At 38.3% G+C, this 24,789-nt stretch overlaps 2 protein-coding genes across 5 annotated transcripts; one reads left to right on the plus strand and one right to left on the minus strand.

Annotated features, from left to right (window-relative positions):
- Positions 1–479: 479 nt before the first annotated feature.
- SPATA9 (spermatogenesis associated 9) lies at positions 480–12,838 on the plus strand. 3 transcript variants are annotated; one of them, XM_026672621.2, is made up of 5 exons: positions 480–548; positions 1,459–1,547; positions 7,093–7,320; positions 9,244–9,339; positions 11,237–12,838. In XM_026672621.2, the coding sequence occupies exons 1-5, from the start codon at positions 488–490 to the stop codon at positions 11,462–11,464; spliced, it is 702 nt and encodes a 233-aa protein (XP_026528406.2). In that variant the 5' UTR covers positions 480–487; the 3' UTR covers positions 11,465–12,838. The 3 variants fall into 3 exon arrangements, 2 of the variants coding, with proteins under 2 accessions (XP_026528406.2, XP_087814288.1); XM_087958162.1 differs by lacking the exons at positions 480–548; positions 1,459–1,547 and adding an exon at positions 6,191–6,287 and having other exon boundaries at positions 7,100–7,320; XR_015748124.1 differs by lacking the exons at positions 480–548; positions 1,459–1,547; positions 9,244–9,339; positions 11,237–12,838 and adding an exon at positions 5,269–5,474 and having other exon boundaries at positions 7,093–7,230.
- Positions 8,073–23,759, minus strand: RFESD (Rieske Fe-S domain containing). Of its 2 annotated transcripts, none has more exons than XM_026672631.2 (4): positions 23,612–23,759; positions 14,216–14,393; positions 13,884–13,918; positions 8,073–13,686 (listed from the first exon to the last, which is right to left on the minus strand). In XM_026672631.2, exons 1-4 carry the CDS (start codon positions 23,642–23,644, stop codon positions 13,423–13,425), a joined length of 510 nt encoding a protein of 169 aa, XP_026528416.2. In that variant the 5' UTR covers positions 23,645–23,759; the 3' UTR covers positions 8,073–13,422. The 2 variants fall into 2 exon arrangements, with proteins under 2 accessions (XP_026528416.2, XP_087814289.1); XM_087958163.1 differs by lacking the exon at positions 23,612–23,759 and adding an exon at positions 16,532–16,833 and having other exon boundaries at positions 13,132–13,686.
- Positions 23,760–24,789: the final 1,030 nt, after the last annotated feature.

The following is a 24,789-nucleotide window of genomic DNA, read 5'->3' on the forward strand; positions in this document are numbered from 1 at the left end:
TGGAAATCAGGAAATCTTCAGTCTGATCTTGAGAAATCTTGAGAAATCTTGAGAAATAGAAGCTTGCATTTTAAAATTCAAGAGTATGAAATTTGGAGCATTTATTTGTCCTGAATTTTGTATAACCCAGAAATCTTGCACCCCAATCCCCATTGGTTTGAATTTTAGGTTTGACTCTGCTAATGATTATAAATCTGCTGAGGTTGTCCCAGTTTTCAGGTTATCTCATACATTCCTTCATTCCAGTATATTGGAACTATTTGAAAGTCCTGTCTGTTAAAATGAGGCTAATTTGGTATACATGAGACACACTGATTGCCCCAGGTTGCACTGTGTTTGAGAGGTACATTATGTTCTCATAAAGGTCTCCTGCCTTGAACGTAGAGATATGCATATGTATGGGATGCTGTCATTTGTAGCTTGAACCATCCACTTGATTGGAAGACACCATCCTCTAACTTAAGTAGTAGTAGCAAGCATCAAAAAAATGGCTCTTAGGCCAATTGGCTGGATATGTGGGGAGATTGTCAGGAAATTTGCTGGACAAGGTATGACATCTAAGAATATTTTCATCTTAAATTTTCAAATTTTTAAAAGAAATCCAGCTTCTACCAAATACACACATTCACAAATACATAATTGTTGAATTTGGCTAAGGTAACCAAACTCGAAGAGAAATGTCATTGAGCGAGAAATTTCAGTAAACTGCCTCTACGTTTAGAAATATGTGAGATATGAGCTAAATTCCCACAATATTTTTCCTTACAGAAATTTCTGAAATCTAATTCCCTCCAGTTGCCCTTGCAATTTTAGTCAACAGTAAAGGAAGTTAGTAATGAAGTTCCGTGGTCCTGCCAAAGTATTAACCTCTTGAAAACAGTTAGGAGGCATACCTGGTCAACCTGACTAAAAATTGACTATAAATAAAATTTATACATATAAGAAGTTGTCCTTAAGCCATACCACCATTTAACCAACTCTTGATGGCAACAGGTTTTTTATTTCTCCAAATTACTGCTAATCAAGATTCTTAAAAGAGAATCTCTTTAAGAGGGAGAATCATAGAATCATAAGGTTGGAGGGGTCCTTCTAGGGCCCTCAAAATGGGAATAGACTTTCCTGGGACTGGGTCACTGTACAATGAAGAAGAAAAGGAAGGAATATTGGTACTGGGCAGTCACCATATAGTCTTCAGAATATGGTTCAGATTGGGAAGGATCTTGTGTTCATGAATGTGGCCTAACAAAATCTGAAGGGCATTTTGGTTTCCAATGCTAGTTTAGCAAAATAACATGGGTTTCCCACTACAGTAATCAAATATTGATACCAACTCAGTCCTTAGCCCTACTTTATATCTCATTTAACCCATTTTTTTTTACAAATATACAACACTTCATATTTGAAATCTAATTTTGAAGATCAGGATTTTATTATTTTAATTATTGTATTTCAATTCAGCTGGGGTTATACAGAGAGCCATCTTGGAAATTGTAGATGAGATTAGGGACGAATTTCCAAATCTATTGAGGCTGACACGCTCAAACCAGGTAATATTTCTTAATTACTGCATTTCCTCACTATCTGAATGTTAAACATTTTCAGAAGGTGCTTTGTTACATTGTATTTTCTTTCCATTTTGCAAAGTCTCAGCTTACATTACAGTGAAAAATTTACCATATGAAAGTAAAGATATTCAGTTCACTAAATACATTTTAAAAGCTGTTACAATACTGTGTATGTCATATTTAGTTTAACTTTCTTTAGTATGAGTCACCATAAGTTACAGTGCCATATAAGAAATAAGTATGATTAAAAGCAGCAAAAATTATATTTTAATTATTCATGATGCAGGTATCCATGTTGTACCTTTATATCATACTAAAAATGTACACATATAATTTATACTAGAATAAAGGTGATCTTGAATTTATCTCTGTCACAGTGGCCAACTTGTAAAATAGCTTGCAAAGAGATAGAAATGAGGGAAGTAGGTAATTGTCTCCTTACTCTCCCCTATCTCCTTGCAACATTTTTTATCAGTCATGTTGGTTTGGATGGTTGCTGCAACTATGTTTTAACAGAACAGAATGGATGGGGTTTTTTATTATGAATTTCCTGTGAAATAAAACACTTGACAATTGGTGACCAATTTTCACTTAGCAATTATCATACTGGCTCAAGATGAGAAGATCTATGCAAAAGTATGCAGCAGGGAATCAAGTTGAAGAATGATGTTTTAGCAAATGACAGTATTTATTATTAGTGTGTAATACAGTTGTGAAATTGCTTTCATTTTCATAAAACAATATGATAAATGTAATAGCATACAATGCTGAATATAACAGGCACATTGATCCACTAACATTGAGCCACCAGGTAGCCAACCAGACTTTAGGCTTAAAGTTCTTCAAACTCTATTATCAATTTATGGTTCAGTATGTTTTCCAAACAAAGTAACTGGCTCGGACAACCCACAGTTAGCTGTAGTTAGGCAGGTAACATGAATGGAGTTGCTCAATTGAAAGGTTGAAAACTGTTGTTGCAAGTAGATACATTTTAGTCAAAATATCTGCTTTACCTTGTAAAGTTTAACTAATGTTGATGTTAGTCATACAATAGAAGGACATGGATCTGTTTATCCCTTTATAAAGAATATCATAAAAGCATTGCCAACACCCAAGTGCAGGAGAGCTTGTAAAGTTGGAGCTACCAGACCTGGGCCGCAAAGACCCACAGGATTACTAAATGTCAGTAAAAATAAAAAAACTCTTAATTGAAGGTGTTGCTTAGTTGGGTAATGAAATATCTGCAAGCAAACAACCAAGCTTAGAAAGTACCAGGAACTGCACAAACCACCCTAACCCTTTGCTGCCATCTAGCCTTTTGCACCTCCAGTCTGGTATATCTACCCAATGATTTCTAAAATAAAATTGAAGTAATGCAATCAGATAGACATGTCAACATTTGAAGAAAGATTGTGTTAGCTTTACTGAAAATAGGAGAATGATCTGAAGATTACAGATCTTTTGTTTTTGATATATCAGGATGTTTTTGTTTTAAAGCATTTAGTGATGTTGTGCTGACACTGAAGCGAGGGCTTCAGCTATGACTTTTGCAAAAACTTCATCTTACAGACTCCTTTGATTCCTCAGACATTTGTCTGCAAAACTGGGGTGAGCCCTTAGGAGCAGTGGGCTGCAAGGAGCATTGTACAAAAATAATCTCCTCCTCCTCTTCCTCCTGCTCCTCCTCCTTTCACTGAGCAAGCCCTTCTGGCCACAGAACAGCCAGCCTATGATGGAGTGTAGTCTGGATTCTCACGAGGGGGAGCTGCATTCCAGAAAACCAAGAGATAGCAAAATTTAGATAGTCTGCTTGGGAGAATGAGAGTCAAGACAGCTCCTCCCTAGAACTTCTCAGAGTATACCTTTTATGATTCAAGCCATTGCTTTAGTTTGGAAAGATGTCTGACTATAGGTAAGGAAGAATCTTTCCCCAATAGAGAAAACTGCTTAAAAGTATCTCTACTTGTCTTTATTTTGGGGGGCCTGACATAGCCTGGATTTCACCATTTATATATATTAAAGGCAGATCATATTCATATTTTTAAAGAAGAAAACCTTCCAGTGGGTGCACTCATCAAATTTATTGAAAGGTGGAACTGATTTATGAATCACTGGAACATGAATTATTAATATGATTTCAGTAGATATGTGCTTGGCTTGCATTCACTGCTTTAATTTTTTAGTGGTTTATATTATATTTTTATTTAGAGACAAAACAAAACAATTTATATTTTTATGAATGTTTGATTTGTATCTGTGCTTTTACATCGTTTTTAACAGTTTCATGAGTGTTACTAGATTCACAATCTGAGGATTGTGAATCTAGTAACTCTCATGGATTGTGAATCTAGTAATACTCATCTTTCTGGAGGACTGGACATACAACTTGGTGTACTCAAATAGATCCTGAATTTCACAGTAGGCCAGAACATTTTTTCTTAATTATTATTTTTCTTCCCCTGAGCTACTATCTCTATCCATCTTCTGTTTTACTTTTTAATTAGTTCAGTGACCAGTTTCATCATACTTGTTGCCACCAGAGGCATTAGGGATTCACCTCAACTTCCAAGTAGCCCAAATGGATAAGCACAGCACTGATGCCTGAGTTTAAACAATAAATCAACTAAATCATATTACTAAATAAATAAGGGTTTCAACATTCCACCAGCAATCTAACCTTCAACAAAGAAGGTACTGTGAAAAGTGGGTAGTTTGGGGTCAAAAATATAAATGAAGTTGAGGTGGCAAGTTTCAACCCTGATACTTGCACAACTCTGTTGGCCAAACTATGAACTGCCCTCCCCCCATAAACACCCCCAAAAAATGCTGAATTGGTTTTTCCCTGGTGGGAAATAACCAGTGGTGGGATTCTACCAGTTCACACCTATTCGCTAGAACTGGTTGTTAACATTCTAAGCAGTTCGGATAACCGGTTGTTAGAAGAAATTACTGGCCTAATCCTGCAAGGAAGGCAGGAAGGAAACATTCTGGTATTGCTTACAGGAACTGCCTCTCCATTAACCCTTTACATTCTTGGCAGGACTAGACTTCCTGTCTCAGGAACGTCTCTGGAGTTTTTCCCCCTTCCTTTGCTGGTAACTTTGCTTGTGTAGAGTGACCATTCAAAGTTACAATGGCACTGAAAAAAGTGACTTATGACCATTTTTCACACTTACGACTGTTGCAGCATCCCCACAGTCATGAGAGGCCAGGCAAGGAGATGTGTGCCTTGATGTGAGTGATATTGAGTTGGCCATTCCCAGCCAATGACATGACCACCAAGCCACGTCCACCCAGTCACATGACCACCAAGCCATGCTCACCAACTAAGCCACGCCTACAGAACCGGCTGTTAAAAAATTTGAATCCCACCCCTGGAAATAACCAATTTATAAAACAAGGTGGTAAATTGCAACCTTTTATTCTGTATAGCACAAAGAGTTGTGCTCTTGGGACTAAATCACAAATTAGCATAGCTTTTATGCATCTTTGGAAAACAGGCATGTGATAGTTAGCAAGCAATAGGCAATGAGGGACAAAGTGTTCACAGCTCTGCTAGAGAATGTCCCTCCCAGAAGTGGATTCATTACTAAAATATTATAGCCTTCCTTCTGTCCCTAACTGATAAGGCTAGTAATTAAGTATGCAAACTAATTTATATGTGATAGGATAGGGGAAGTTAACTCTGGCTCAATTGCTGGCTTCGTACAAATACCATGATAAGGGTATCACATAGTCTTCCTGGAATTTTAAGTCAAGGCTCTGAGTTCCAAGAATAAGAGTCCCAAAGAGAAAACAGTGCCTTGGTGGTGCAGTGGTTAGAGTGCAGTACTGCAGGCTACTTCTGCAGCCAGCTGCTTGCAATTTGGCAGATCGAATCTCACCAGGCTCAAGGTTGACCCTTCCGAGGTGGGTAAAATGAGGACCCAAATTGTTGGGGGCAATATACTGACTCTGTAAAACAGAGAGGGCTGTAAAACACTGTAAAGCTGTATATAAATCTAAGTGCTATTGCTATTGCTATCTAAGGGCAGAGGTGAGCAAAATGAAGGCTTTTGTTTTGTTTTGTTTTTTTTAACAAAATGGAGTTTCTCTGGCTAAAACTAGCTATATCAGTCCCACAAGTAGGATAAGGCATGTTAACCACTATGCTGTTGAAGCAGAAGGATAGCAATATAGGCAGCAGAGTCAAGACACTCTCCTGGAAAAGTGCAAGAAAATAAATTTCACTTTAAAGCAGGTTGTCTTGAGTGCATATGACCCTTATTTGTTTCTAAAAATGAAGTATAAATAATAAACCAAGGCAAAGGGTTTTTTTTTCTCTCTGACAATGTATAAACTTACAGCATAAGTGAGAGGCTGTATTTGTGTTCAGATCTGACGTGACACATGGAACCAGGTTATGTGAACTTGGCCCCTTTAGATAAGTCAATGGTTCAGCAGTTCAATGTAATAAACCCTAAGAAGGTTCTTTCTGAGCAGGGTTCAGCAGCCCAAGAGGAAAGACAAAGACCAATAGGAAGGGGGGGTATTCCTATCATGACAAATATTACCCAATCAGAGTAGAGACTTCTGCTTGCTATGCTGCCAAATGCAAGGGATACACTGATTGTTAGCCTTTCTTCTGTCAGGAAATGGAAAAGATACCTTTTGAGACAATGCAGGCTAGGGGTGAATTGAGGAAGAGGTTGTATATTACAGTCCCGTCTAGAAAGATAAGTGGTTTGTGTTTGCACTAGTACAACAGGAAGTGTCTCCAGGCTTCCAACTGTGTATTATTTATGTACAGATGGGAAATAAAATGTTAACAGGCACTCCTTGGTTAAAATTTAAGCCACTGTGCGCTCCAAATAAATACGACCCTTTTCTATTCCCCCATTTCCAGTTCAAGTTTCCCCTCTCTATTGTCAACTATGGATGGATGGTTTCTGTTTGTTTTTTAATTTTTTTAGCATTGGCCACTCCCTCCCAAACAACAAGATTTGGTGTATCTGTTTTTTTAAAATGTGCTGACATTTCCCTCCTGGTTATCAGTGGATGAACATGGGATATACCCTTCTGAATTGTACTAATAATCTTAACAGCATTTAATGGATGAACAATAAATAAATTCATGCTTAATCTGTAACCTCTTATTTAATATAGTTTATTCTGCTTTACAGTGGTAATCCTATGCAAAAAGGCTAACAAGATTACTAGAAATAGTGATCATATTCAATTGAAAGAATAACTGACTTTATAAATAGAGTAAAGCTTTTTGAAGCTGTAATATTAGAATGTAATAATTAAAATCTAATAATAGAAATATAAAGTACTTATTTATAAGCAGACTATTTTAGTATAAAATTTTACTGTTTTGAATGGAATGGAATTATTATATTTTTATCCTTCCCATTAGGGTGTGTGTGTGTGTGTGTGTGTGTGTGTAAATATAGTCAACACATAGGCATGTAACTGCATGTAAGTATCATCCAACAAATTGACTATTTTCATTCTAAATCTAAAAACTTTTTTATTTCTATTTCAGGAAACAGATCACAGGGTGCAGAAATCTGAGTCTGTTATCACCAGGGCATTCTATTCAGCTCATGGAGCGATCATTGTGAATGGACTAACTACACTATCACAGTCTTCAAACTCCATTGCAAAAGTCTTACAGCCACAGCTTGCTAGAAAATTAACAGAGCTAAATATCTTATCACGACGCCTTTTGATAACATCAAATACTCCCAAACAACCTTTGTATAGGATAAAAGTAGGTAAATTCAGCTATCCCTCACAACTTCTTAAATAAGTTCTGTTCTGAAAGTGCTAAGGTTAAACATATCACTAAACAACAGTTTAGCCCCTATATTAACGTAGCATGTGTCAACCAGTGGTGGGATTCAAAAACTTTTTACTACTGGTTCTGTGGGTGTGGCTTGGTGGAGGTGACAGGGTGGGCATGGCAGGGGAAGGATACTGCAAACTCTCCATTCCAACCCCACTTCTGGGGGAAGATTACTGCAAAATCCCATTCCCTCCCCACCCCACTAACCTGCTTTCCAGCTCCGTTCTCCTGTGCAGGGCAACAAAAGAAGCTGGGACTCAGGAAGCAGAGAATAGATGGGGATGGAGCCAATCAGAGGTGGTATTTGCCAGTTTTCCGAACTATTCAAAATTTCTGCTACTGGTTGCCCAGAACTGGTCAGAACTGGTCAGAACCTGCTGAATACCACCTCTGGTATAAATTTATAATTTATAAATCACATTTTATGACCTAGATATGACCTAGAAGTAGACCTATATTTTTAAAAAGAGTTTTCATCTCAAAATTATATGGGGGACAGATATCTTGGCCCAACTTAGTTACTTGATCACTACATTCACACAATGCAGGTAATCCTTGCTTAATGACAATTGGGACCAGCAACCCCTGTTGAGGTAATTCCCCGTTAGGAGAATGAGCGCATACAGGGAGACGTATAGAGAGTAGTGTTGGAATAATACACACAGAGCACACAGATACACTGTACAGTAAATGTAGGTTTTTACTTCCAGAAAGGTTTAAGCAAAGTCCAAAATAAGCAATCCAAAGTCATTCACAAGTTAAATCAGTCAGTTTTCAATCCAGGGATAATTCAATAACAAAGTCCAGTGTCAAAAAACAGTTCAGTAACAAACTTACATCAAATCCAGGAATATCAGTCAATTAGGAAAAATGGAGCAACGGCAATACTTTCCAACAGAAGGAAACAGAGATACACTCACACTCTCTTCTGAGACTCAGACTAAGACAATCCAGGTTTCTGGCTCCATCTCATGGCTGTTTGAAAAACCACACCCAATTGCAGTTTTTGCAATCTCTTAAAGACGTAGTACTAAAATGTTTATCCTGGTTTATATATTTCTAACCCAAATACCTGTTAGGTGACTTATATTCCTAACAACCCCCATTCTTAAGTGACAGATTTGTTAAGTGAAGCATCATGTGACTAAGCTGCAATTAACATTGCTCTGGCTCTGATCATTAAGCAAATAATGTAATCTATGGTCATAAGGGAAGACATCCTATAACTGTGACTTGTGATTTTATCGCTAGCTTCTCCATTAACTCTGTTTCTCAGAAACCAGCTGTGAAGTGCAGAAATGATAACCATGTGACTAGGGTAATCCTAACTGCAAGGACCAGTTGCAAATTTATTTTTCAGTGCTGTCGTAATGTAGAAGAGTCACTGAACAGAACAGTTGTTAAGCAAGGACTACGGCATGCTAAACCCGATTGCTAATTAATGGCTTACTGAATGGTTGAATTCACTTGCTAACAAGCTGAACAACTTGCTAAATCACTTGAAAGTGATTCCCAGAGAATCAGTAAACTGCATTGTCTTAGTCAGATAAAACTCGAAGTCTATTTTCTCCTAGCTCCATCCATCCTTTTTTCTCTACCAGGAAGAAAAAAAAAACAGATGAAAGAGCTGCCCCTTGTCCTTTAATTAGTAATAGCAGGAATTCAATATGGAAGCTCCTTTGCTATAAAAGACAGCTTCATATGTTGTCTAACAGTTTGTTACACTATTAAGGAACAATAGCTTAATTCTTCTACTGAAAACTGTGGGATTTTAAATTGAAGTGATCACACCCACTATATTATAAAGTGAATGAATGATTTTTTTTTCTGTCTGTTTTCTCTCTTCAGGACAAGAAAGTCTTCTTTTATGATATCATTTCCTACCCGGCCAAAGCTGCCCTTACCAGCTTAATGTGTGCTTCTTATGCAGCATTAATTTTTCTGGTGGGTTAATAAACAACTGTTACTCCAGCTTTTCTCATACAAAATACCATCTTATTCTCAGCAAGTAAACTCATAATCAATCATCATAGAATCTTACCAATAGATCTCATATCTCATTTACCTATGAGAAAAAAATGAATTCAAACATCACATTAAGCCACAAAATGGTTTGGTTATAACTTAGATCTGTTTAGTGAGCTGTGAATAGTATGACTTAATGTATTTGGCAAATACAACCAACTATAACTATCCCACATGCCATGATTATGCTACAAACCATGATTACAAATGACTTGGCTTGATGAAGGAAATGTCAGGAACAAAGTATCAGGGCCATACATTAATTTGAAGTTCAGAAGATTTATTTCTCAAACCTATAAATGAGAATCTAGTCAACTAGAGTTCAACACTAAATTGGTACCAGATAAGCGTTAACAGATTCAAGAGGGATTGGATTTAGACCTTTGTGGGAATATAACAACTTTAAAAAATTTACATTCTTTTTACGATTCCTTTTACATATAATAGGACCAGCTTTGACTTTTCAGCCTATCTCCACAATGTTTTATTAAATACAGAAATACATGAACATGGTTCTCATTTCCATTCAAAAAACTTGCTTAACACTGTCCCCAGCTCTATCTTGTCTTCTACAAGAACCAAGCCAATATACTTGTAGCTTTTATGTTTTACCCTAATATATGAATAAAAGTTAGAGCAGTATGTCTTAAGAAATGTTAAGATACAGCCCAAACTTCTTTCAATGTTCTGATTGAAGTCATAAATTTTAATTTCATTTTAATTTTTCATATTATATTATTACATTTATACTCTGCTCCATGTGGGTTATAAAGGCAACTTATAAAATATAAAATGTGGCAGCAAATTTTTAATTAAAATTAAATCAATTAAAATCAACAGTTAAAACTTGGGTGAAAAAAATTTCATTGATTTAACACTGGAACCGACCGAGTATAGAACTGTTTGCAGATTATTATTACTAACTTATTTTACAGTCATGAAAACCACACGAAACCACGAACATTAATTTGAGTTGTATAATAGATCAACTTTCTATCAACAATTACGCTGAAGGTAGCTAACATTAGAATAAAACAAATGACAGCACTACAGCCTAAACTAAGTTGTCTCATCTGATCTAGAATCTCAGCTAGTTCTGCATTTGACTGTTCCCCTAGTACAGTATATAAATTTACTTGTTGGTTCTACAAAGAAGTGAGAGGCTGTAACAACCAACAAAAATAAGAATGGTTCCATCTATTCAATTTTTCATTCCTCCTCCACCTTGCAGGTTTAAAGAAGGAAAAAAGAAGATGGGGGAGGTGAAGCCACCATTATCCCCATCAATAATGCCTCCAAACTTGATCAGGCCACTGCATTTTTCAAATGCATTTTTGAGTTGTGAATGGGAAAAAAAAGGAAGTGACAGCCAAACAGTCACCACAGATGATGGTAATTTGATATAGGTCAAAAAAAGTCAAGGTGGCAGCCACAATCACATAATTAAAGGCTAGCCTTTTTCAAGATGTGCATCACCCATTTTGATGCTTTGTGTCTGCATTCCTGGTTGTTCAGGGGGAAGAGTTTCAGTTCAGTTCTATGGTACCCGATCACCAGACTAGATACAGATGTCAACCTCCCCTGCTTATTTCTGTCATAGCTTTACCTTTCCAGTGATTTATTATTTTGCTGTAATTAATGCCCAGATTCACCTTATGGGGGAGATGAGCAGCATACAAATTTAATAAATGAAATTAATACAGTCCAACCAATACCAAAGCTACAGGGAAACACACTCTCCTTAAATTAGGAAAAATGTACTATGTCAGATTCTCTAAAGTTAACTAAACAAAAGTATCTCTTTCTATGTGAACAGGCAGTCTCCATTAACAAATTGCTGGCAAAAATAAAAGGCATCGTTCAAACAGAAGACACTTCTAGGGAAAGCAGCAGTGAAGATGTGGATGAAAATGGATTTCCCAAAATCCCCGAAGCAACTTCCCCCCTTCAACAAGACTCTTCAATGTTTCCTATTAAAGCATCACAAAATAGTGGAAGCATCCATACTCTACTTGCAGCAATGGATCAAGAAAGCGAACAATAATTATTCTTTTTACGTAGAATAGACCCAGCCTTGACTTTTCACCCTATATCCACACTGCTTTATTAAATACACAAATATATGAACATGGTTCTCATTTTCCATTCAAGAAATGCCAAGTTTTTATATGCTTTGAGGCTGTGCAAAGTATATGGAAGATACATTTTGCAAAGGCAGAAATCCAAACGAAGCACCTTTTTCCAGGCTGATAATAAAGCCAATGTAACTTCTGTAAGCCCTGGCATGACTGCTTAAGAAGCTGCCCAATGGAGGAAAAAAACTGATTTATGAATAAAGGACCTGTCAGGTGTCCCGTAAAAGTTTCAGGAAGCTTTCATTTCAAACAGAGAAAAGTGTTATTATTAAATAAAAAGGTACGTTAAAAATTGAAAAAAGTAATCACATTACTTGGGCAAGGAAAATTGATTTTAAAATATTTTTAGAACATCCATGGATTGGTCAGAAAACAAAAACCCAATTAAAGTTAAAAAATGAAGAAGGAATAATTATAACAAGCGGATCATTAGAAAACCATTTGGGAAATGCTGATGTTTCTTTTAGTTGACCCTTGTCCAGAAAGCTCGTAATTTCATAGCTTTCTTTGTCTCTCAACTCTATTACTACACATATACATTTTTCTCACACTCGTTTTTTGAAAACTATACTTTAAAAAAAAGAATTCCATAACTTACAATTCCAAAGAGAAGGCATTTGGTTCGGTTTGGATTCTCCCCCTTTAGAAACCTTTTTTGCCAGACAACTAACAACATACTGTGTGGAAGGCATGTTGCTCTGAAAAAGCCCCTCCTACACAACCGTGTGTGCCAAGTTGTTCCAAAGCTGTGTAAAGAGTTCTTTGTTACTCACAACCTTTTTAATGGACAAATTCCGACCATTAGAAGAAAAGGGCTCTGTTTGCAGCAAGAGGAGAAAGAGAAGTCTTGTTTGCAAAAATCCCAGTCCTGATTAAGCGTTACAGATACCATGTGACAAGCACCTTTAACCAGGCCCATGAGCTCCATTTCCTACAGGGTCTGTTCCCAAATCCACCAGATGTTTACAGTGCTGGTGCCACAGTCAACTCCTCTACCCAGCCTGGCCTGGATTTTAACACATGTAAACAAGTAGTTGGTTAGAAAGAAAATAGGGCATAGTACATACATCAACCAGAAATCCTTACAAAAAGGCTCCAATATGCTCCCAGTGAACGGTTTAGTGGAAAGTTTGTACTGTAAATAGTTTGTTTCATCTTAATAGTGTATACAGATCTAGCACTTAAGCTCAAAGTAAAGCATCTGTTTACTTTGGTGTACATAACACATTTAAGAGGGCATCAGGGTGACAATAATACCTCACCTGAAGCTTAAAAATTACAATGGATTCTTGTTGTTAGTTGCAAAGTCGTGTCCAACCCATCACAAAATGCTGCAGATGGTGGACAAAAACCTTTTTCACTGAGGGAGTTTTACTAAGCGAATGTATGTAAAAGTCACAGAATGACTTTTAGATAACAAGACCAGAATTTATACAGGTAGTTCTCGACTTGCCACAGTTCATTTAGTGACTGTGCAAAGTTACAACGGCACTGAAAAAAGTGATTTATGACCATTTTTGACACTAATGACCATTGCAACATCCCTATGGTCGCATGATTTATAGTAATTCAGATGTTTTTGACGGTTGCAGAGTCCCGGGGTCATAAGGTCATTTTTTGCGACCTTCTAACAAGCAAAATCATTGGGGAAGCCAGATTCACTTAACAACTGTGTTACTAACCTCACAAGTGCAGTGATTCATTTAACAACTGTGACAAAAAGCTTGTAAAATGGGGCAAAACTCACTTAAAAAATATCTCACTTAGCAACAGAAATGTTGAGCTCAACTGTAGCTGTAAGAGTTGTACCTATATTCAACAGTTTTTTCACTCAAGTTCCTAGGAAGCAAAATGTTATTCAAAAATCTTATTTTTCTGCCATTTTTTCTGTTTTGTATTTTTCAGCATAGTAGTCAGACTCTTTGTACTCCATTAAATCTGAAAGAGTCACATAAACATTTCCGTTGTCCACAGTGACTCTGTGAGTTCTTTGTTTTGCTCCTTTTGATTTCCACTTGGGTACTGCAGATGGTTCTTTGGGATTTATTGCTTGATACAATCCTTCACCTGTATTCAGAGTTATTTTATATTTATGCCAAGGACAAATAATGCATGGTTGTCCATTGATGTCCTACAGACACAAGGGAAGAAGAAAAATGTTTTTCATAAACATTAGAAATAGACACATATATTGTCTACCTACAAATATTCTCTGATCATTTTTAGTTAATTGTATTTGCAATGTTCCCACCCTTTGATGCTTTCATTTATATGAAATTATTTGTTACCGCATTAGCTATCGTGTTAAGTGGTATTGTGTTTACCTACCTCTATTTCACCAAGATGTAAGGGACCGCCTGAATCTATTAAAAGATAAAAAATATATTAAACCAGAGCTATTAGTTATGGTGGTTGTACCTTACTTCTAGTTTCAGAAATATTACAGCTCTGAGCACAAATGGCTGGGGAACATAGATAGGTGTGGGATATAGCATGCATTCCCTGCTTACAAGCTTCCCAACTGCCCCTCACTGTCCAAGAAGTATACAGGACTAAATAATATGTGCATTAACCCAGCAAGGGATTTGTTTTGTTCTTCCTAAGTGTAGCTACTTTAATAGTTCTATAAGTCTCAATGCATATCATTTTTAAGTTCTTACGGTAACAGCGGCAATCCAGAGCATAAAAGTGTCCACCATGGTAGAAAATAACAACTTGTCTCTCGTGGACAGTGGCTGTTGTTCTCTGAAGCCTTTTAATATCATCTTCTCTACCAACATAAACTGGATTAGACACTTTCCTTTTAGATGGTTTGACTATACTGCTTTCATTAATATCCTGCAAGAAAAAGAATTACATTAAAAATTAACACGAACATAAAAACAATTGGCCTAAGGGAAAAGTCCAACAGTGCACTATAAGAAATCTGCTCTCTTCTTCCTCATAAGGTCTTCCAGTTCTTGCTGAAAATCATTTTGGAGGGTCTCCCAACATATTGTAGCAGGTTTTGAGAAAGCTTTTTGGGCTACAGGGAAGCAGGGGAGGACTTTCCTATCTATTAAGATGTTCCCTTGCAAAATAAATGGGATTGTAAGCCATCATCACTGAATTTACTTTAAAGCAGATTTGTAAACATGTGATCCACCAGTCCTTTTAGATGGAATCAGAAGGGTGACCCAAGTTTCCTTCCCATGTGAAATCTGCAAAACAAACAAACCCAAAGGAATCAAGTCTTTGGCAGTCAGTCACAGTGGTCAGCTATCTTTAGCTAAAAAGCAGAGGTGATCCAAATTCTGCAGATAAGATTTATGTGTCCATAAATCTATCGTGAAACAGAACTGAAAGAAAATAAAACAAGCATTATTCATCCAAGAGTGATGGTGGTTAATGAAATAAAATTGTTTTAAGGTATCTCACTCTGATCCATATGGTGAGTCCCTGAATGTAATTAACGTATTGAACCAGTTCAGTGCCAACATGTAGTCATCTAAAGAATTCTCAAAGGAGGAAAATATATTGAATGTCCCTTTGCACCAAATGAGCAAAGTTAGCATAAAATCCACCCAGAATCAGTCCCCACTAACCAAAGATCTTCTGCCAGAAACTTCAACGCTCACCAGCACATATAACCCAGTTTCTATGAAACAGTGTTGCTAGGGTGCACCTCAATAGGCAGAGAGAAACCAAAGTGATCAACTGCAAGGAAGAATGCTGGAGAAAGACAGGCTTAATGTAGCCAGATAACTGTGGAACCAGACCAGATATAATGGGCATCAACTCAGAAACAACAGGGTATTGATAGCCTCCTGCATAAAGTTCTCCACCTGAGAGTAATTCAAGGCCCTAACAATGTATTATTTCACAAGCAGTGTTGAGAGGATACTGAAGGAATTACAAAAGGCCCCATTAAAAATAAATTGTTGAAAACACTGTTTTGTGGACTTCAGGAATGGGCTTAGCCCAGCCATCAATAAATGCTAATCAACATTTGTGGCATTTGAAGCAAAAATAGGTTTATTAAGAAATATATCAAGATAAAAGCCTCACTTATCTAAATTACACATTCATGACAGGGAAATAGACATAGTGGATGCATAGTTCTTTTTGTCTTTTAGTACAGAAACTCAATTAGCCAGATCAAGTTAATATAGAAGATAATTTGACAGTTACCAGCAAAAACAAAAACAAACCTCCTGGACTATCTGAGCTGGGTTTTTTTTACCAGCAAGCAAAGATGTGCTTTTGTGGCATCTGAACATGTGTAGCGACATCTCTACTCAAGCTCCATTGTATAATAGTGTCAAATCCAAGCGTGTGAACTTAAAGGAAGGGGCCTGTACAACGTTACTATGGAGTGGAGTTTGCCATAACTTATCCTGCTTTCCTGCAGATAATCCTAAAAGCTGTATTCCAAACTGAAAAAGATTAATTTGTAGGTGGCTGATAGCCCTCTTAAATACTCCTCTATTTCAGTCAATCTATGTTAAATAGTTACTAATAGGATTGGGTAAGACATGGCTTGCAAATGATGTTATCTGAGTAGATTTAACAAAGCCAAACTGTATTATGGCTTTATACATGTGTGTAAACTCTGTTCTTCAGAAAATACCTCCTATAGGAAAAGAACTTCAAAGTTGAAAAGGACTGCTATTTTTTTTTCTTATGGAGAAACACATGAAAGGTTTACATTTTATTAGCAAACAGAAGAAGGGAGAAGCGGTGCCTTATCCAGCAAAGAAAAAACTGAAAAGAAGCTGGGGTTAGGTGGGAAAGTGAAGATTTATATTAGAAAGAACAGACTAAGAACTGTAAGCAGTTTACATATTTTGTTATACCATATAAACAATATACGTAGTCTTCGACTTACAAGCACAATGGAGCCCAAAATTTCTTTTGCTAAGTGAGTTTTGCCACCATTTTATGATCTTTCTTGCCATAGTTCTTAATGGAATCACTGCAGTTGATAAGTTACTTACCTGGTTGTTAAGTGAATCTGGCTTTCCCATTAACTTTGATTGTCAAAAGGTTGCAAAAGGGGATCACTTGACCTTGGGACACAGCAATGGTCATAGGTATGAACTAGTTGCCAAGCATCTGACTTTGGATCACACAATCATGGGGATGCTTCAAAGGTGAAGCATCAACTATGAAAAATGGTCATAAATCACTTCTTTCAGTGCCATTGAAACTTTGAACGGTCACTAAATGAACTGTTGTAAGTCAAGGACTGTCTGCACTATTGATGTTTTATTTTAAAAATGGCATTTTATAAAGAATGAACATTATTCAATAAAGCAATATTTCTAAGTCTTAATCCAAGTGACGTGAACAGGCTTTTACACACTAAGAGAACAATTGAAATAGCATTTTCTTAATGCAAGCTTCAGCAAATAAAATACAATGCCACACACCAATCAGTCACACACAGTGGACTGGAACCTTATTATCCATATTAGTTGGTAAAGAGACCAATAAATCACATTATAGATAACTGAGAGGATTTCAGCTACAGGGAGCCGCAATCAGCTCTTGCCAATGTCTACAGAAAATCCTACTTGATATTTAGCTTGCATTTACCAATCCTCAATCTTCCTGTGAGTCAGCCTTCCTACTGCCAAACAGCCTCTTAAAAAGTGAAACAAGCAAAATAGTATGTGATGTACTATGAAGGAACTGGCTGAAAGCAAAGCTACTGGCACAGCATTAATAGCTGCAGCAGGCTCATAATACAAAGATGTGAAATCTAAGGGGAGAAAGTGGGGGAGAAAAAAGGAATCTTTAATGGCTGGCTGCTTCTCTGGTAGGGCCTTCAGGCTCTTTTATGATCCACTGTTTATGATCCAAACTAGCTTTCACCGTGCGGCTCTGGTTATGGAGAGTTATGATTATGGTTGTAGTTAGGGAGTGTTATTAACTCTCTCCATCAAACAGGCAATGGGCATTGTGTCACCTTCGAAACGGTTCAGGCCTGATGCAGCCATCTTTCCGTTTCTCAGATTGCCACATAGTGTGGGAGAGGGAGGCGTCTGGAATGTCAGCCCAGATGACAACAGACCATCTTGTGGGAACCAAGGTCATCTCAACAGGTGCTAGCCAAAAACTGAGGGGAGTTGCCAAGGAAATGCCAGAACACCTAATTGGACAATGTGACCTGTGACCATGAGGGAGGGAATTATCTTTTCTTTAATTAGACTGAAACCATGGGAAATATTTAGAGCCGGTTTTATTTTCATTCGTGCTGAAATGATGTTCTCAATAAAACAGCTCTCTGAGAAAGGTGAAGGACTCGGAGTGCTTGAATGGTTTGGATTCATTACTTGGAACCTTGACACATTGCTCACTTATAATATATACGTATGTTTATATCTGCATTTTTAATTAATCTGCTACTTAACACTTTAAAAATATCTATCCTGCTTTAAAACAGTAAATAAATAAATTTTATACATATCCTCTTGATAGACAAGTAGTCCTTGACTTATGACTGGCCATTTAATGACTGTTTAAATTATGATGCCTCCGAAAAGGTATTTTAGGGTTCATAAACCATGTCTGGCTATTGTAAAACCTTGCACCGCCCCCCACTGTGGTCACATGACTGAATTTTGGGCACTTGGCAACTGGCTCACATTTACAACCAGTTGCAGCACCTCAGAGTTATGTGATTATGATTTGCAATATTTTTTTTACTGATATTTAGGTTTCTTTCCATTTAGGAAAATAGATTACTTAATCACCTCATAATTTGCTTAATGACTGCCATAAAAATGCTTGAAAAACCAGGTATGGTTTTGACTTATGACCGCAGCAATTTATGAACACGACTTATGACCAAAATTATGTTCAGGACTACCTGTACATCTATTCTGATAATATTCCTTGCTTTAGATAATGGAAGTACAGTACTTACAACAGTTCATTTAATGACTGTTCGAAGTTAGAACAGCACTTTAAAAAGTGAGTTATGACCATTTTTCACACTTACGACTATTGCAGCATCCTCGTGGTCATGTGATCAAAATTCACAATAAGGCAAATTTCTGATGTAGTTTCTTATTAAAGTCTGCATTATGGATGTTAGCATCAGGAGTCTTTTCCAAAGTATAGAGATTGGCATAATTACCCTCCAGTTACCTTTTTATATTTGGGGGAAGTATTGGAGAGTGTAGTAGTTTATCAGTTCTAAGCATTATTCTGTGTCTTTTTATTTTTTTTTAATTATTCAGTGTTTGACCTCATTTTAGACTGAAATAGCCTTAGTTTCCATGTTAGATGAGTTACAGTAAAAGATAGGTAGGAAAATGCTCATTTGGCACTCTAGCTTTCATTCTTGTATCAGTGTCAGAGGGAGTGGGGGAGGGGTGGGGAGGGAGGGAGAGGGAGGGAGGGAGGGGGAGAGAGAGCGCGCACATCTTTCACCCACTCTTAACTCCTGGCTTTGCCTGGTCTAATCCATGCAACTTTCTTAGCAATATCTTTGAAATGGTTTGCCATTGCCTTCTTCTTAGAGCTGAGACTGAGTGACTGGCCTAAGGTCACCCAACCCAGGTGGCTTTAGTGCTTAAAGCAGACCTCAGTCTCTCAGCTTCTAATCCAGCACCTTTACTACATCAAACAGGCTCTCTGTTACTCATATGCCTGCCAGTAAAAGTGATAGATTGGCAAAATACTTTTCAGCATTGATTCTCTCCTAGTGAAACTGGTTCAGTTGATTGCGGCTTTGCTCCGCATTAGGAAGGCTTCTCACTGGGTGGTCGAATGCATCAAGAAAGACACCAACGCAGGTTCTATCTTGGGTGAGCTGCCCCTATCATAAGCTCGGGGAAGCTCTTTTATTAAAAACACACAGTGATACGTCACAAGCAGTGAAGTCTATCCAATCATTAAGTTACATGAGTAGGAATATTAGTGCACACATAGTAACATCCAATCACAGTTACATGGTCAGTTTAAAAGGTACTAAGTAGCAAATCAGCGCTAACATTCCAGTTATTTGCCCATGATGACGTGTTTGTTGATTGATGTTCTCTGTTCCTGGTACGCGCTTTCAACCTATGTGAGGCCTAGCCTGTACCGAAACTGTAGAAACTAATTTATTACTGCAGTTGATCTCTCTCAAACCTGAATCTAAATATTCATCTTGACTTATAAGTGAATTATAATTCCCTTGTTACATAGGGCTAAGTGTTACTTTTTAAATTTATCATTACTTTTTATTTACTTATGCTTCCTGGCACACTGTCTAAAAAGGCACTTTATAAATATGCCATATTCAAAATAAAACAGCAACGTGAGCGTTTATGTGCTACTACACTGCTCAAAAAAATAAAGGGAACACAAAAATAAGACACCCTAGATCTGAATGAATGAAATATTCTTATTAAATACTTTGTTCATTACATAGTTGAATGTGCTGACAACAAAATCACACAAAAATTATCAATGGAAATCAAATTTAGCAACCCATTGAGGTCTGGATTTGGAGTTACAGTCAAAATTTAAGTGGAAAAAAACACCACAGGCTGATCCAACTTTGATGTAATGTCCTTAAAACAAGTCAAAATGAGGCTCAGTAGTGAGTGTGGCCTCCACGTGCCTGTATGACCTCCCTACAACACCTGGGCATGCTCCTGATGAGGTGGCAGATGGTCTCCTGAGGGATCTCCTCCCACACCTGGACTAAAGCATCCCCCAACTCCTGGACAGTCTGTGGTGCAATGTGGCGTTAGTGGGTGGAGCAAGACATGATGTCCCAGATGTGCTCAATTGGATTCAGGTCTGGGGAACGGGCGGGCCAGTCCATAGCATCAATGCCTTCGTCTTGCAGGAACTGCTGACACACTCCAGCCACATGAGGTCTACCATTGTCTTGCATTAGGAGGAACCCAGGGCCAACCGCACCAGCATATGGTCTCACAAGGGGTCTGAGGATCTCATCTCGGTACTTAATGGCAGTCAGGCTACCTCTGGCAAGCACATGGAGGGCTGTGCGGACCCCTAAAGAAATGCCACCCCACACCATTACTGGCCCACTGCCAAACCGGTCATGCTGGAGGATGTTGCAGGCAGCAAAACGTTCTCCACGGCGTCTCCAGACCCTGTCACGTCTGTCACATGTGCTCAGTGTGAACCTGCTTTCATCTGTGAAGAGCACAGGACGCCAGTGGCAAATTTGCCAATCTTGGTGTTCTCTGGCAAATGCCAAACGCCCTGCACGGTGTTGGGCTGTAAGCACAACCCCCACCTGTGGACCTCGGGCCCTCATACCACCCTCATGGAGTCTGTTTCTGACCGTTTGAGCAGCCACATGCACATTTGTGGCCCACTGGAGGTCATTTTGCAGAGCTCTGGCAGTGCTCCTCCTGTCCCTCCTTGCACAAAGGCGGAGGTAGCAGTCCTGATGCTGGGTTGTTGCCCTGCTACGGCCTCCTCCACATCTCCTGATATACTGGCCTGTCTCCTGGTAGCGCCTCCATGCTCTGGACACTACGCTGACAGACACAGCAAACCTTCTTGCCACAGCTCGCATTGATGTGCCATCCTGGATGAGCTGCACTACCTGAGCCACTTGTGTGGGTTGTAGACTCCGTCTCATGCTACCACTAGAGTGACAGCACCACCAGCATTCAAAAGTGACCAAACCATCACCCAGAAAGCATAGGAACTGAGAAGTGGTCTGTGGTCACCACCTGCAGAACCACTCCTTTATTGGGGATGTCTTGCTAACTGCCTATGCTTTCCACCTCTTGTCTATTCCATTTGCACAACAGCATGTGAAATTGATTGTCAATCAGTGTTGCTACCTAAGTGGACAGTTTGATTTCACAGAAGTGTGATTGACTTGGAGTTACATTGTGTTGTTTAAGTGTTCCCTTTATTTTTTTGAGCAGTGTATTTATTCAAAATAAACTCTCCTTCAAATTTGACTCCTAGTCACCTAGTTAATGTATCTGTGCAGCTTTCTTGGCGGCAGTTCTGAAATGGCTCACTATTCCCTTCTTTGGGATTGTTTTCAACTTCCCAATCTGTAATTCTTTACAGGAATCCCATCTATATTAAATATCCTTTATTTCTGCTGATCACACAACAACAACAACAATGCAGGTGGTTCCAGTGGTAATTGGCCCACTGGGTGCTGTGCCTAAAGACCTAGGCAAGCACTTAAAAACAATTGGTGCTGACAAGATCACCATTGGTCAGATGCAGAAGGCCACCTTACTGGGATCTGCTCACATAATCCGCCGATACATCACGCAGTCCTAAACACTTGGGAAGTGTTCAACTAGTGATTTGTGATACGAAACCCAGCATGGTTATCTCGTTTGCTGTGTATACTGTCATTTTTGTGTATAGTAATAGTAATAGTAATAGTAGTAATAGTAGTAATAGTAGTAATAATAATAATAATAATAATAATAATAATAATAATAATAATAATAATAATAATAATAATAATAATAAGTGATTTGCCATTGCCTGCTCTGTAGGGCTAGGTTATCCAGCTTCCTTTGTGCCTAAGGCAGGACAAGAACTCATGATCTCCTAGTTTCTAGCCTGATGCCTAACCTCTATACCAAACTGGCTGTCAAGGCTCATTATTTTAGGTTTAAATTATAACTGGGTTAAATTGCAGATGTACAGTAGCTAAAAGTGGAGCGAGAAGAAACATTTATTTGGTAGAGAAAAGTAAAGTCCTACACTCAGGCAAGAAAAACCAAAAGCACACATATGGATTGGGTGAAACCAGGCTCAATAACAGTAACTGAGAGGGATCTTGGAGTCTTAGTGGACAACCAGCCAGCAGTGTGCAGCGGCAGCCAAAAAAGCCAATGCAATCCTAAATTGCATTAACAGAGGGATACAATCAAGATCAAATGAGGTATTAATACAACTCTATAAAGCCTTAGTAAGACCACACCTAGAGTACTACATCCAGTTTTGGTCACCACACTATAAAAAAGATATTGAAACTCTAGAAAAAGTGCAGAGAAGAGCAAACCAGGATGATTAGGGGACTGTAGACTAAGGCATATGAAGAATGGTTACAGGAACTGGGCCTGGCTAGTCTAGTGAAGAGAAGGACCAGGGGAGACATGATAGCAGTCTTCCAATATTTGAGGGGCTGCCACAGAGAGGAAGGGGTCAAGCTATTTTCTAAAGCACCTGCAGGCCAGACAAGAAATAATGGATGAAAACTGAACAAGGAGAGATTTAATCTGGAAATAAGGAGAAATTTTTTGACCGTGAGAACAATCAATCAATGAAACAGCTTGCCTTTGCAGGTTGTGGGAGCTTCATCACTTGACTTTCAAGATGAGATTGGACTGTCATTTGCCATTTGAAATGGTGTAGGGTCTCCTGCTTGGGCGGCAGCAGGGGGGTTGGACTAGATGACCTACAAGGTCCCTTCCAACTCTGTTAATATGTTAATCTTCAGTTCCTCTATTCTATTCTCTAAATATAACAGTTGTGTAGCACATACATACAGTTATTTATTTCAGGCTGTGAAATTATGATTCTATCAAGCACTGGAGTATTAAATCCGGGCTGCAAATATCTGGATAATTCAAACGAAGAGGAACCAAGGCTTTCTATTCGGGGTAAGTTTGGCATCAGCTAATGGTCGGAAGGATTTTTGCAGCCCGGGGAGCTTAGATGTATAGTTGGATTTCAACTCAAAATACAGAAGTATCTCAAGATTTGGAGAATAGCACTCTAAGGAAGGCCGACAGTGAGATATCACATAGACTCCTGTGATGGGGCCAAACATAGCAGGATGTTTGTTTGTTTGTTTTAAATCCCCCTATTACGGTCTGCCTCGCCACATCCTGCTTACTCCCATCAGACGTTCTTGCCGCACCCAGCCTGAGCTTATCCGCAGTTGCAAAACCACAACGCCCAGCAGCCTTCGCGCTTGCAGAAGACCACAACTCCCTGCAGGCGCTGCGTTCAGCTCTTTCTCCCATTCATTCTTCTCTTTCACGTGTTCTTCTTAACGGGAGTGTGGGGGAGAGAAAGAGAGAGAAAGAAAGACTTTTACTTAAAGGAAGACCAACCTGCTCCATTTCGCCCGTCGAAAGGAATGCCATTCAAATCTGGCTGCGAGTCCTGCCCTACAAGGCGATGTCCCCGAGTTGTTGTTTTCCCTCCCCCCCCGCTGGTGCGTCACATCTTGAATGTTACTGGCGCTATAAGCGTCACGTGACAAAACCTGGCCTGCTGATTAGTGTTTCTGTATGCCTTGTGTTGCTTTGGAGGAGATTTACACGGGTCTTTCTTTGCAAATCCCCTAATACTTTTTTTCTGCCTAGCCTGGTTTATGACAGAAGCAAAATGGTGGATTTTTGGAAGATGCCACAGAGGTCTGGGGTTGGCCAGATCGAGAGGAATAAATGGTTAGGAAAAGCCTGGCACGAAGAAGAGTCCCTGAAGCTGCAGCGTCACCCATTTGTAAAAGTTAGAACAAGAAAAATTTGGGGGCGCCTCATCAAATCCCGAAAAGGTTGAAGGATACGCAGGTTTTGTAAAACGCGGAAAAATACTGCGACCTTTTTTTGGCCAAAGTTTGTCGTGTCTTTGAACTTCTAGCGTTTTTGAAGCAGTTTATTGCAGCATTTGGCTTTCACCTCCTATTCTGAATCTTATGTATATATAAAGTTGGCATACATTGGACCATGTATTCTGTCATGGCTGAGACTAGTATATAAACTTGTCACATTTTTAATACTATAATTATGTTATTTAATTAAAGTAGAAACAGCATAATGCAGCAGACCTGGTTCTATGTGATAAGGTATATATTAAAAATATATAAAAAAATGTATGTTTCTTTAGGGAGCAGTAAAAGCTGATTATACAAATACAGCTTTCCTTTCCAAACCAATGGAAAATGCAGAGAAGGTTCATTTTCAGCTCAGCATTCTTGTCAGTAAGCCAAGTTAAGCAATGCATGTAGAGCTTGTAGTATATCAATATATCAGATTTATAATGTAGTATAGCAATATGTCAGATTTACTCATCAACATACCCATCACTTTATTCTGTTTTGGATATGTAGTTACAATGCAAAATGTAAAGCCCCCAAAATTAAGGGTTAAAAATGAAAAACAAATGCAGCGCAAGCTAATTTATATCTACATATTTAGCATATTGTTTCCCTCCATAGATTTATGTCCTTAAAATTCACTTCATGAATTGTTTTGGTTCTTTAAACTTATCACTTATTGATGATCTT

Source organism: Notechis scutatus, chromosome 2 (genome assembly GCF_049901735.1).
Source record: "Notechis scutatus isolate UNSWTSFEM ecotype Mainland chromosome 2, rNotScu1.2, whole genome shotgun sequence".
In the NCBI taxonomy this organism is placed as follows: Eukaryota; Metazoa; Chordata; class Lepidosauria; order Squamata; family Elapidae; genus Notechis; species Notechis scutatus.

What these genes read in the sequence shown, in the direction of transcription:
- RFESD (XM_026672631.2), bottom strand. Translation starts at nt 23,644, where the DNA reads ATGGCATTCCTTTCGACGGGCGAAATGGAGCAG. An exon ending in CGACGGGCGAAATGGAGCAG is followed by an intron (nt 14,394 to 23,611) that starts GTTGGTCTTCCT and finishes TTTTTCTTGCAG; the next exon opens with GATATTAATGAAAGCAGTAT. An exon ending in TACATCTTGGTGAAATAGAG is followed by an intron (nt 13,687 to 13,883) that starts GTAGGTAAACAC and finishes TTGTGTCTGTAG; the next exon opens with GACATCAATGGACAACCATG.
- SPATA9 (XM_026672621.2), top strand. Translation starts at nt 488, where the DNA reads ATGGCTCTTAGGCCAATTGGCTGGATATGTGGGGAGATTGTCAGGAAA. An exon ending in GGCTGACACGCTCAAACCAG is followed by an intron (nt 1,548 to 7,092) that starts GTAATATTTCTT and finishes TTTCTATTTCAG; the next exon opens with GAAACAGATCACAGGGTGCA. An exon ending in ATGCAGCATTAATTTTTCTG is followed by an intron (nt 9,340 to 11,236) that starts GTGGGTTAATAA and finishes CTATGTGAACAG; the next exon opens with GCAGTCTCCATTAACAAATT.